The following is a 12316-nucleotide window of genomic DNA, read 5'->3' as shown; positions in this document are numbered from 1 at the left end:
CTTTGCTGCTCCAGACTTCCAATAATGATAGCAGGGGCAAGGAAAGAGCAGTGCTGGGTGTGGCAGGGTGGGAAGGGTGCCGTCAGGACCAGTTTGCCACCAATAGTCACAACCAGGAAGCATGGGAGATGTTAGGGAACTCACACAAACCAGCCACTGTGGGGCATTAAAAATGTGTCCCTAACAGCCCTGTAAGGAGGATTTTATTTTCCCTTCTTTCAGATGACAAAACAGGTTTAGGGTGAATGTAAGCCATGTAGAATGCAGGTCCCTAAGTGGCCTGGCATGGGGTGAAACAGAGCTCCTAGGCCTGTGTGCTCAGATTCCTCCTCTCTGGGTGGAAAATGGGATCAGGAACAAGAGGTCACTACTCACTTCCAGTTGTTAGGATAGTGGTAAAGTTACACTCACAGAGATTAGCGGACGTTTCTGTGGTGCCCAGAGTGTTCACCCCACGCTGAGCCTGTTTCCCCATCTGTGAAAGGGAGATAGCAACAATGCGTGTCCTACACTAGTTTTGGGAGTCACATGAGGAAATGCACCTGACATTGTGTGTCAGAACACATCTAAGCATCTGTGCCCGTGATGGGCCAGGCTCACCAAGGAAGTGGGGACCATCAAGGTTGGCTGAGGCTCCTGTGCTGCTGGAGTCCAAGTATCCAAAAACACCTGTAAAGCAAAGAGCTATGTTAACACCTGAGTCGGTTTCTGCTCTTCTCATAATCAGGCCTCCAAACTGTGTAGGGGTAGATGCTGAGTGACATACGGGTCTGCTCCTGGGGAACCCTCTGAGCTGGAGAGCGGGTCTCCCTCCCATCCTCACCAGGGTGCTGGCAGGCTCCCCAACTCCAGGGGTGGGCATCACTGAGACAGCCGTGTAGACTTGGGTTCTGCCCAGCAGCCCTAGATTGGGCATTTAATGTCACAGACTGAGAGCTCAAAGCATGTACTCTGGCTTTCAGGTGGTCAAGGTTTGCCCTTGTCATTGGGGAGGTAGGGCTGCTTCATTTAGATGAGCCCTTATAGCGAAGATGGATTGGTGGGTGGTCTGGGTCTGCTGTCTCCACGTGTGGCCATCTCATGCTGCCTGTCTCTTTGCAGCCCTGCTCTACAAGCCTGTGGACCGGGTGACACGCAGCACGCTGGTCCTGCATGTGAGTCACTACCCCCTGGGACTTCTCACCCTGGGGCTCTTGGCATCTGCTGTCCTAGGGCTGACACTATGTCAGTTTTGCCCACCTACCTCCCTTTTTCTGCTACGTGCCTTTGTTGAAGGTGCAGAAATGAGTACCCTTGCTTCCAGGGGTTCACAGAGGGATGGAGCTGGGCACAGAGCAGGCGCTCCAGGTGTCCTGGGTGCTCTCGTAGGAGTGCGGTCAGGGAGGGAGTGTCCCATCCCACATGGAAAGGGCTTTGTGGTCACATCGAGTGACCTGGGCCTCCAAGGTGGTTGGAGTAGGAGTGTGGACAGTGGGTGCATTCCAGGGCCTTAGGGATGACCGCTGCCTCCCAGCCTGGGGACGGGGTGCATGGGGGAAGCCCTGCCTCTCTAGGGCTGCTCCTGATGGCAGTGGGGCGTCACGTAAAAGGGTTCTTAATACTGAGAAACAAAACCAGAGAAAAATGGCCCCTAGCCCTACTGCCCAGGTGACTCTGTTTTCATGTCTTTAGAGTAAGTTGTACATGTGTTGTTTTGTTTTTTAAATTACAACCAAGTCTCAAAAGTGTGTGAAGTTTCCATTTCCTTTCCCACTTCCTCCCCACAAAGAAGCCACCACCACAAAAAGCTGTCGGCACTTTCTGCATGTGCCAACTCGTGTGAACATCTGTTTTAATTACACAGAGATGCTGTACATATTATTTCACACTTTGCTCTTTTTCCCCTTAGTATTATGTCGTGGGGATTGTCCCACTTTGGCGCAAACAGCTCTGCCTTAATTCTTTTTTAAGCCCTGTAACATTCCATCAAATGGATATTTCATCATTTCTTACCATCCTCTGATTACGGGTTATTGGACAGAGGGAGATGAAATGAGGTTTGGAAGGTTCTAGCAGGTGGCCGGTCGGAGTCTCAGAGACCCTGTATTCTGTCCCCTCACTGTGCTTAGCCCAGACCTGCACAGCTAAGCACCTTGATAGGGAGAAGCCAGCGCTGCCTGGGAGTGGAGTGGGGCTGGCCTGGGACCACCTGCACGCAAGCCTTCCTCCGTGCTGTGTCCAGTTATCCAGATTCTCTTTGCACGTAGGATTTGGAAGCTAGGAGGATTTTGTTTCTCTGAACCAGGGAGCTGTTGACCTTGAGTACAAATCGTGTGCGCTCCTAGTGGAGAAATAGTTAGTACTCCCATCTGAATTCTTAGGTTCTTATCTAAAAGAGGAGGAGCTGGGGAGGCCGACGGTTTTCTCTGACCTTGCACTGACCAGTGGTCCTGGACCAAGACCGATTCTGCCCCCTAGGGGACATGCTGCAATGTCTGGAGACTGCAGATGAGGAGGTGCTACTGGCATCTAGTGGATAGAGGCCAGGGGTGCTGCTAACATCCTACAGTGCACAGGCTAGCCCCCCAACAAAGAATCCTGTGGCCCAAAATGCCACCAGTGCCAAGGTGGAGACAGGGCTCCCTCTTGGCAGCCCCTCTTGGCAGTGTGCAAGCAGCCTGGGTTGTTTAGGCCCTGCTTCCAGAATGGTGCTCCCACAAGTGCTGTCCATGCAGCCCGGGCCCTTTGTGAGAGGTGGCAGCGATGCCTGGGGAACCGGTGGCCCTGGGTTACACCCAGTGTGTGTCTGGGGTTTGTGCACAGTGGTGGGTGCCAGGGCCTCGCTCTCTAACTTGAGTCTTCTCGCCGTGCCGCAGGACTTGCTGAAGCACACGCCCGCCGGCCACCCTGACTACCCTCTGCTGCAGGACGCCCTCCGCATCTCGCAGAACTTCCTGTCCAGCATCAATGAGGAGATCACGCCCCGCCGGCAGTCCATGACCGTGAAGAAGGGCGAGGTGAGCATGGCTGGTGGTGGTTGGGCTTGGCCCAGCCTGTGAGCTGGAGGACGAGGGGCCCTTCTGTGGTCCTCAGCAGACTGTCTCTGGTCAGTTCAGCCTAACCCAGGAAACACATTGCCTTTTGGGGTCCAGGACCTGGCGGGGTAAACCCAGTCCTTTGTGCAGGGCGCAGGAGTGGAGTTTCAGGAGTACGTGCCTCACTCGGCTGCCTCTTTCTTTTCTCGTTATGGTGGGTTATGTCCAGGGCACCCCTTCTTTTCTCTACACCTTGCCAGTTCAGGGTCCCCAGTGAGGAGACAGGTGAGAAGGAGGATGGCACTTCGTCTGCCTGGAACCACCTAGTTCCTCCTAAGTGTTCTTTTATTAAAGAACAGTTATCACTGGACTTAAGGAATTAAAAAGGGATGCATGTGCGGTTTGTATTTGTGATTTGAGAATGACTAGGAAAGTGGACTTGCCGTCTTCAGCCAGGAAGGTTCTCCTTCCCCTCCTCCCTCCCTCCCTGGCAGCCACACCTGGTCTTCATGTCCCTGCACGTCATCGATAAGAAGGTAAAGAACGGAGGGGCTCAGAACACACTGACCTGACCTGCCTGGTCACCTCCGCCCATGTTGCCTCCACCCCTTCCTGGGAGGAGCCCAGCATGGTACCAGGCAGGTGCTGTCCAGGGCAAATAACATGTAGTGAGACGGCAGAGGTGTGCCAGTGGGGCGCCAGCATCCATCGCGAGCATCCTTTGTCAGAAGCGGCACTAAGGCAAGGGGAGCTGACTTGTGGCCTCTGGGGTCTCATGCAGGGACAGGAGCCACCTAGCCCAGTCATGGCAAGGGCTGGCAGTGAACTTGACTAGCTGCTGCTGAGAGACACTTCCTCCTCTTTCTTGTGGTTTGTATGCCAGGTGTTTGATGCCAGGGGCTGACCTGCCCAACACCCAGGTTTTTTTTTCCTCCCCCCACCCCGGGCTGCTGGGCAGGGTGCTCTCGGCCCCATCTTCCCCACACCTCTTTGGGAAGTGGTTCTCTGTGTGCTTAGTGGGAAGCTCCCGTGTGCCCAGAGTCCCATCAGGCTTGACTGCGAGTGGTGGCTTGGTCAGCCTGTCTCCTGGTCAGCCTGGCCCAGGAAGGGCTGTGGGGGGAGAGCTGTTCTCTCCACTCCACTCTCTGGGCCCACGAGCCGGGCCAACATGGGGATCTGATCCCAGCATTGCTGCAGACTCACCCATTGGGTGGCCTGGAACGTGTGCTCCCCCTCCCTGGCCTTTCCAATGGGAGAGAGGAACGGTGCTTCTGAGTTCTCATGACGACTCTGTGAGGTCAGAGGTGTTCTCCCATCTTACAGGGGAGGAAACTGTGGCTCAGGTTGAATGACTTGCCCACGGTCCCACAGCCACTAAGCAGCTAAGGCGGGATGTGAGGTCCGATGTCCCTTGGCACCTGTGTGCATCACACACCTCGGGAGGTGTTACGGTTTATGATAGCCCCTTCCCCTGCCTCTGAACCCATAGGACTGTCCACCCCTCCTCTGATCCCTGCATAGAGAGCTCCCTGGCAGGGGGTGGCCTCAAGGAGGAGGATGTGCCCCTTTTGGCTCAGCACTACCCCAGTCTTAGGCGCTGAGTGGGGCCCCATTCCTTGCTTCTCCTGCTGGGAGCATGTTGGCAAGGGTCGGGGGGGGGCTCCATTCCTAGTTCCTCTGGTAGTTTTCTAGGGAGAGGGAAGGTGCCTCCATCAGCCTAGACATTTGGAGGTGTCCTGTAGTCACTGCTGGCCTCCTGGAAGGTGGCTTATCTCCCCCTGCTCAGCTTACCGTATTTTCCCGAAAATAAGACCTAGCCGGACAATCAGCTCTAATGCGACTTTTGGAGCAAAAATTAATATAAGACCTGGTATTATATTATATTATATATTGTATTATATTATACCTTGTCTTATATTACATTATGTAAGACCGGGTCTTATTGTAAAATAAGACCGGGTCTTATATTAATTTTTGCTCCAAAAACCGCATTAGAGCTGATTGTCCGGCTAGGTCTTACTTTCAGGAAAACATGGTAGGTAAGTCAGGTCTCTGGAGAGGCCCAGCTGAGCTCCAAGCAAGGCCAACTGCCCCAGCCCCACCCCCTACACACACACGCACACGCACACGCACACACACTGTGTCTCCTGTAATCTCTTCATCCTTTTTTGCCGACGCCAGTAGCGCCGGGGCTCTGCTGTTCGAGGCAGCATTACACGTGGCTGCCTAACATTGAACTGTAGCCGACGGATGCGCTCACCCTACTCAGATGCCCTCCTCAGCCTCCTGGGAACCTGTCAGGACTGAGGGATCCTGCTGGCACATGTTTCTCCCAGGCCCACGTCCTGTGGGCTATGGGTGGGTGCTCATGCATTTAGCCGAATTCATTAGCCACACTCAGCCAGCTCTCCTGGGGTGCAGTCCTTGCTCCAGAGCACAGAAGGGGCCGGGCCACTGGCCTCCTCCAGAGCCAGAATGTGCCAAACCCAGCCCATGCTTGGAGCAAAGCCAGGCCCACCCTCATCTGGCAGCCGATGCCTCCACCATGGTCCTCACCTCAGCCCTCTTCCTTCTTCTCCTCTCCACACCCACCTGGGCCTTCCTTGGAGACTCTTCCCGATCCCACCTGGCAGGCCCTGCTGATTTGTTTCTCATCAAACTCATTTCTGTACCTGAGGAACTTTCCTGCCCCTCCCCCACACTTCCGGAACTGTGGTCCCGGCTTCCCTGTGTGTGTACCTTGGTCTGCTCAGGCTGCCCTAACAAAATGCCGTCGACATGGGAACATAAGCAACAGGCCTTCATTTCTCACAGTTCTGGAGCCTGCAAGCCCAAGATGAGCGTGCCAGCGTGCTCAGGGTCCGGTGAGGGCCTGACTCTTGGTTTGCAGACGGCCACCTTTTCACTGTTCACGTGGTCTGTTCTCACCGCATGTACATGGAGAAAGATCTCTTTCCTCCTTTTCTTATGAGGGTATTAATCCCATTATGGGGTCCCACCCTCACAACCTCATGTAAGCCTAATCGCCCCCCAAAGGCCCCGTTTCCAGATGCCATCATACTGGGGATTAGGGCTTTAACATATCACTTAGCATAGGGACACAAACCTTCAGCCCCTAATAGGGCGTCACGGGGCTGTGACCCAGGTGTGGCCCGAGCCCTACCCCTGCCTGTGTCCCCTAGAGGAACTGACAGATGGGCTGGACAGGAATTTGGTGCAGGTTCTGAGGACCCGGGAACAGGGCTGGTGAGCATGTCTGAGCGGGATGTCCCCTGGTCAGACACAGGCCTCCGGCTCTACATTGGTCCCGTAGGGGCTGGCAGGGTGTCTCACAGGAGCCCAGATTCCAAAGAGGAGGCCCAAGAGAAGACCAGAGAGTCCAGCAGCCTCTCCGGACACCTCACTCAGAGGGCAGAGCAGACCCTTTTAAGGCCTCGCACAGACTTGCTGTTGGACCCCTGTTCACTGCCTCTTCTCTGAGCCGTAGACTGGGTCAGGGCGGGACCACCAGCCTGGAGCGTCTGCCCAGGCCTGGGAAGTCCTCGTCCCGCTGGACTGCCCCCCGGGCTGGGAGGCTGGGGGGCTGGGAGGCTGGGGGGCTGGGAGGCGGGGAGGCGGGGGATGTGGGCTAGAAACAGTGTGCTGCCTAGCCCCTCTGCCAGGGTCTGGACTCCCTTCGTGGGTTTGCCACTGTTTCATTTGGGGCCCTGTTTTCCTGCGGCGAGGAGGCCCCTCTGCCCAGGTGCAGGACACTTTCTCTTCAGGCTGCAAGACTCCAGGGTGGGCTGGGGTTTAGCAGCAAGGCTTGGCTCCTCCTCGGGAGGGAGTGCAGCTGTGACATGACGGGGGACGCTGTGACGTGTACTTGCTCATGGGCTCCTCCCACAGCCCTCAGAGACAGAACGAGGCTCAGACCAGGGCACCACGGACAGTGGGGCTGACTGCGAGGGTCAGGCACTCATGGCTTTGAGGCTTCTTAGAAATATGAGGGTTCGCACGGGCAGGGATGCGTGGGGAGGGGCCAGGTGACTGAGGACCCCCTCAGAGGCCAGAGGGGCCTGTGTGCTCCTCAGTCAGCCTGTATCCTCTCAACACAGCATGGCAGGTGTGCAGGCTGCTGCAAGTGCCAGGGTAACACTTGGTGGCCTCCTCGGTGGCACCTGCATGGGACTTCATTCACATGAACTTGTGCAGGGCAGGACCTCGCAGGGAGAGTGGGGGGGGCCCATCTGGGAGGTGGGGGTGGTCAGTGCCAGGACTGCCTGAACTTTTCTGACCTGCCAGCTGAGGGGACCCTGTGGAATCCACTTCTGAGCTGGTCTTAGGATGCCCTCTGCTGGTGGTGGCCAGAAGCTCAGCTCCTTCTTATGGAGAAAGGACCGCCGTCCCCTCCATGTCACCACCCCTCACAGTAAGTCCCTTGGTGCCTGCCTCCTGGGCTGGAAGACCCTCTGTCGTGTCCCTGCCGAGCACCTCAGTGTCCCAGGACTCTCCCAGCCTGCCCCTGACATAGTCAGCAGCCCTGTCAGTCTGGCGTCTCCAATGCTACATGGACGTTTCTCTAGGTGCCCACACTTTCTGGCTTCCCGTGGGTGCACTGCCAGGCATGCCGTCTACCCACAGCAGGCGGGGCGAGGGTGAGTGACAATGAGTCATGGCCTTGGCATGCTGGCAGCCTTCCTTCCCTTCCACTCATGGTCTCGAAGGCACCAGCAGCTCGCATTTAAGTCATCAGCTTTCCTGAGGCAGGGACTGGCTGGCCACTGTGAGCTGAGCTGTGTGACACAGACAGTGATAAGTGGCTTCTGTGCCCGGGCGTGTAAAGGGTCCTGGCCCAGGCACATGGACCTGCTGAGGACCCTGTGGGGATGGGGACAAATGCCTCCTGCTGGGGAGATGCCATGGATCTTCACGTACTCTCATGAGTGTGCAGACCTGCTGGACCCTTTTGCCAGCCGTCACAACAAGGGGTGGGAGTTGCCTTCTCTGGGGTTTCTCCCCTGACGGCAGGTGCGCCTGGTGCCCAGTAAGCACCTGATCTCTCTCCCCTGGGCTCATGGGCTCCCAAGGGCAGAGGCTGCTACATGTTGCCACTCGCTCACTGTGCTGCCTGGGTGGGTGATGGAGCTTTCTGAGGCTCAGGTTTCTCATCTGTAAAATGGGCATGAGGTCCTACCCACAGGGTGTGGTGGTGGGGATCACATCCGATGATCAGGCCACGTGTTTGCACAGCACACTGGAATGTGCATAGGGAGGGCCGGCCATGTCGGCCTCTCCTGCTGTCCCTGTGTCCTCAGCCTGGAACAGCACTAAGCCGGAGGAGGGGCTTAGTATGATGAGTGAATTACCAACTTGCCTTCATGTGCCCCTTCAGCAACCCCTGGGGCTGTGTGAGCCAGTGGGACTGTCCCTTGTCTTTCAGATGAAGTACCGAGCTGCAGAGGCCCAGGGCTTGCTGGAGGCTTGTGCCTCTAGTTCCGCTGCTTGTTCAATGTCTGGGAAGGCCTCCTTGGGGGCAGCTGGTCGGCCCGAGCCGCCCGCCTCAGGCTCTAGGTGTCCAGGCAGGCATCAGAGGTGTAACTCCTATGTAGGCACTGATTCTGGAGGACTAGGATGTGGGTCCCAGCTGTGGGTCCCTCGCCCAGCTTCCTGCTGCCCTCAGAACCAGACCTGGCCCTTAGGGTGACCACTGGGCTGCCCCCTCTCAGAGCACACTGAGCCCACTTCCTCCCCACTCACCAGGCTGCCCCATCCACTCCCAAGTGCCAAGCTCTACCTACCACAGGCCTGCACCATGATGGTCCCTTTGTGGGAGTGTCCCCTCCTTCATACGGCTGGCCTTTTGCCCCTTCTAGGTGTCCACTTGCTATCCCCGAGAGGCACAGGTCGCCCTGCGTAGAGGGGTCTGCCACCGTCAGTTCACAGCAGAGTTGGCTATAACATGCTCTCCCCGGCCTCTAGGCCAATGGCCTTTCCCTCGGCCACTCGCCCTCTTTCACTGGCTGAGCACCCAGGAGGGGCTCAGAAACTTGCGCAGAGAGGAAGTTGCATGCATGTGTGTTCACAGGCCAGTGCGATGGAGGGAACCCACTGGAAAGTGGGTCTGAGGGTTGGAGGTGGAGGGAATGAAGGCCCCCCGGGCTAGCCTGCTGCTAACTCGAGCCACTGCCCTGCCCCACAGCACCGGCAGCTGCTGAAAGACAGCTTCATGGTGGAGCTGGTGGAGGGGGCCCGCAAGCTGCGCCACGTCTTCCTGTTCACGGACCTGCTCCTCTGCACCAAGCTCAAGAAGCAGAGTGGAGGGTGAGTGACACGCAGGCCCCCCCACGCCCGGAGGGGAGGGCTTCTGGGGGGCACAGGATTGGTTTTGTATACAGAGGAAACCCAGTTGTTGTTAGTTTGTTTTTGTTTTGTTTTTTTCTTTCAATGTGAGCCTGGAGAGGTCAGTCACTGTGTGACCAGGCGTTCTCTTTAAGGTACATTCTGTTTCCAACTGGACGTGAGGCCAGGCTCAGGGTCAAAGGTCATTATCAACACTCTGGAGATGTTCTGGGTTAGGGTCAGCGACTGGCCTGTTGACTCTTATGGTAAAAGGAGAACCAGACTATGACTTTGGGTATTAGGTTGGTGCAAAAGTAATTGCGGTTTTTGCAATTATTTTTAACCTCTTAAACCGCAATTAGTTTTGCACCACCCTAATGCTATTGGGGGACTGTCATGTTGTGACCCAGAAACAGTGAGTGACAGGTCAGGGGGCTACAGGCTGTGGTGCAGGCTGGCAGATGGTGGTGGTGTGGCTACCCCTCCCGTGCCCTTGGCAGGCATTGCTAAATGATTGTTGCATTTCGTCTCCCCATACCTGGTGATAGCTTCTGCATTATTTTCAGCGTAGGCTGCAGACCTCCCCCCAATCTCCCGGGGATCAGACCATCCAGATTGCACAGGCTGGAATGGAAGAAGGAAGGTCACACTGGGAAAGACCAGAACTGGCCAATTGCTGTGCTAAGTGGATTTAATCAGTCAACTCAGAGGAAAGCCTCAGTTTCCCCATCTGTCAAGGCAGGGGATGACACTGAGTAGTTCTGTAGTCCCTCAAACGCGACAGCTCTGGGGTGTCTGCAGTCCTGCCCTGACTCATTGGGTGGCCTTAACGTGCCCCCACGTAACGGAGCCTGTGAGCTACCACCGTCTGCGAGGCTAAGGTAGATCAGGGCTTGTCAGACCCCCTGGGGTCTGGGTCATGCGTGTGGAGTGCCCATTCCCAGGAGTCTCCGAGGCTGGTGGTCTTATGCCCGCCTGTTGCACAGACCACAAGCTGGGTTTTCAGGTTGGTAAACTGTGCATGGCCACAAAGTCAGGGCGCTCCAGCTTTTGCAAGCAGTGATATTAGCAAAGGAAGATGGTCAGTGTGTTAACATGCTCCTCCCACCCCCCCAGCAAAACCCAGCAGTACGACTGCAAATGGTACATCCCGCTCACGGATCTCAGCTTCCAGACAGTGGATGAGTCGGAGGCCGCACCCAACATCCCCCTGGTGCTGGATGAGGAGCTGGATGCCATGAAGATGAAGATCTCCCAGATCAAGAGTGACATCCAGAGAGAAAAGGTCGGGGAGAGGGGAGGCGGCTTCTGGAGCGGGAGTGGGCAGCAGCCCCGCGCACACAGGCCAGGGGGTGTGCTCTGCTGGCGTCTGACCCCACTTCTGGTCTCTGGGACCTGCTGGTCATCCTTGTCAGGCTGGGAGCTGTCTAGGACGTGGGGTGGGAGAGGTACCCAGCTGCCATGATAGGGAGAGAGTGCCCGGTCAGGGGTGTGGCCCCTCCAGGTGTCTTGGACTGTCCCAGGCAGGCCCCTGGTTGTTTCTGGAGAGGTTTAGAAGACTTTAGGAACAGTATTCTAGAATGAGCCCCACGTGTGTAGATTCAGCCCAGGCCAGAGCAGGGGCCATGCAGTGGCTATAGGCAAGGTGAGTCCCAAGAAAGTTGGGCCTTGGTCTAGGGACACTGGCTGAGGTGGGCTCAACAGGACAGGGGTCCTCCTCACTCCTCAGCCACCTGCCGGCCTGCTGCACCAGCAGATTGAGGAAAGCAGGGGGAGACCAGCATGAACACTGCGGAGTTTATTCGTCCAGATGGGCCTGTGGCCTCCGGGACGGTGTCCTGAGGCAGAGGGGAGGCCAGGGCTGCGCCTTAGGGGCTGTCAAGCCCTGCACACTGCCACTGCCACTGCTGCACTCGTGTACATTGTGCCTTTGTCTAGCAGCAGGTGGCACGGCCTCCTCCCCGGGATGGAGGGGCTTCAGGAGGGAGGCACACAGCACAGGGCAGCCAGGGTTTTCCTGACCAGGTCCTGGGGATGCATCTGGCCCTCCATCGGGGTCCTCACAAACACTCCCAGAAGCCCTGAGGCGGAAATGTGGGCGGATCTGGGAGGGGGAAGGGCCCTTGGGGTCACAATGGCCCCCTGAACATTGTCCAAGTTTGGAGAAATTGAAAGAAGGGAGGTGTGTAGAGGTCTCATTTTCTCTGCCCTCATGAGAGCAAGGACTTAATTCCTTCACGAAAGGCTGAAAAGCATATCCGGGGGTGTCTGCATTCCTTTCCTGACTGTCATTGGGTGGCCTTAACGTGCTCCCACGTAACGGAGCCTGTGAGCAACTGACTGAGACCCTGTGCCATGTTGCGCTGCCAGGTGGGGTTCCCGTCTTCTGTGGACCAAGCGTCGGGGGCAGTAGTGATGGGCCAAGTGGGAACAGGTAGCACTAGCCCCCGGGACGGAAATCTGACCGTGCAGCTCTCCCCACAGAGAGCAAACAAGGGCAGCAAGGCCATCGAGAGGCTGAAGAAGAAGCTCTCGGAGCAGGAGTCCCTGCTCCTGCTCATGTCCCCCAGCATGGCCTTCAGGGTGCATAACCGCAATGGCAAGGTCAGTGCCCCCGCAGTCGTGTTCTGTGCTGTCCCCAGGCAAACCCGCCTGCCCAGCCATGTGGCAGCTGTGGTCTCCGGCTCCAGTGTGGCCTTTTCCTCTGGAGAACATTCTAACCCCAAGAGAGGCTTGTCCCTGGTGGTCTGCACAGGCTCACAGGTCCCTCTGACTAGTGCTTTGGGCCGTAGCCCCCAAGTTGACTGGCAGCTGACTCAGCCCCCATAGCTGGGAAGGGGTTCTCCAGGGAGTCTAAAGAGGGTGGGGGGCTTGCACACTTGTGCAGACCTGGCCCTCGGTGGGGGGGGGGGGCGCTGTCCAGAGACCTTTGGGCCAGAGAGGCACCTTCTCTCCTGAGCCTGGCTCCTGGCACCATCTGT

The 12316-nt window shown here is 56.9% G+C and overlaps 1 protein-coding gene across 1 annotated transcript in view; it reads left to right on the top strand.

Annotated features, from left to right (window-relative positions):
• Positions 1 to 12316, top strand: part of BCR (BCR activator of RhoGEF and GTPase) — a 117342-nt gene that overhangs the window by 77278 nt on the left and 27748 nt on the right. Inside the window, exons 7-11 of the mRNA XM_074321712.2 lie at positions 1102 to 1154; positions 2856 to 2996; positions 9196 to 9317; positions 10452 to 10620; positions 11820 to 11939. Of these exons, the coding sequence (XP_074177813.2) occupies positions 1102 to 1154; positions 2856 to 2996; positions 9196 to 9317; positions 10452 to 10620; positions 11820 to 11939 (605 nt within the window). The remainder of the gene's footprint in view (positions 1 to 1101; positions 1155 to 2855; positions 2997 to 9195; positions 9318 to 10451; positions 10621 to 11819; positions 11940 to 12316) is intronic.

The sequence above is a fragment of the Rhinolophus sinicus genome, chromosome 9 (assembly GCF_057876585.1).
Source record: "Rhinolophus sinicus isolate RSI-liver-muscle chromosome 9, RSI-T2T, whole genome shotgun sequence".
Lineage (NCBI taxonomy): Eukaryota > Metazoa > Chordata > Mammalia > Chiroptera > Rhinolophidae > Rhinolophus > Rhinolophus sinicus.
This window is presented reverse-complemented; position numbering and strand designations above follow the sequence as displayed.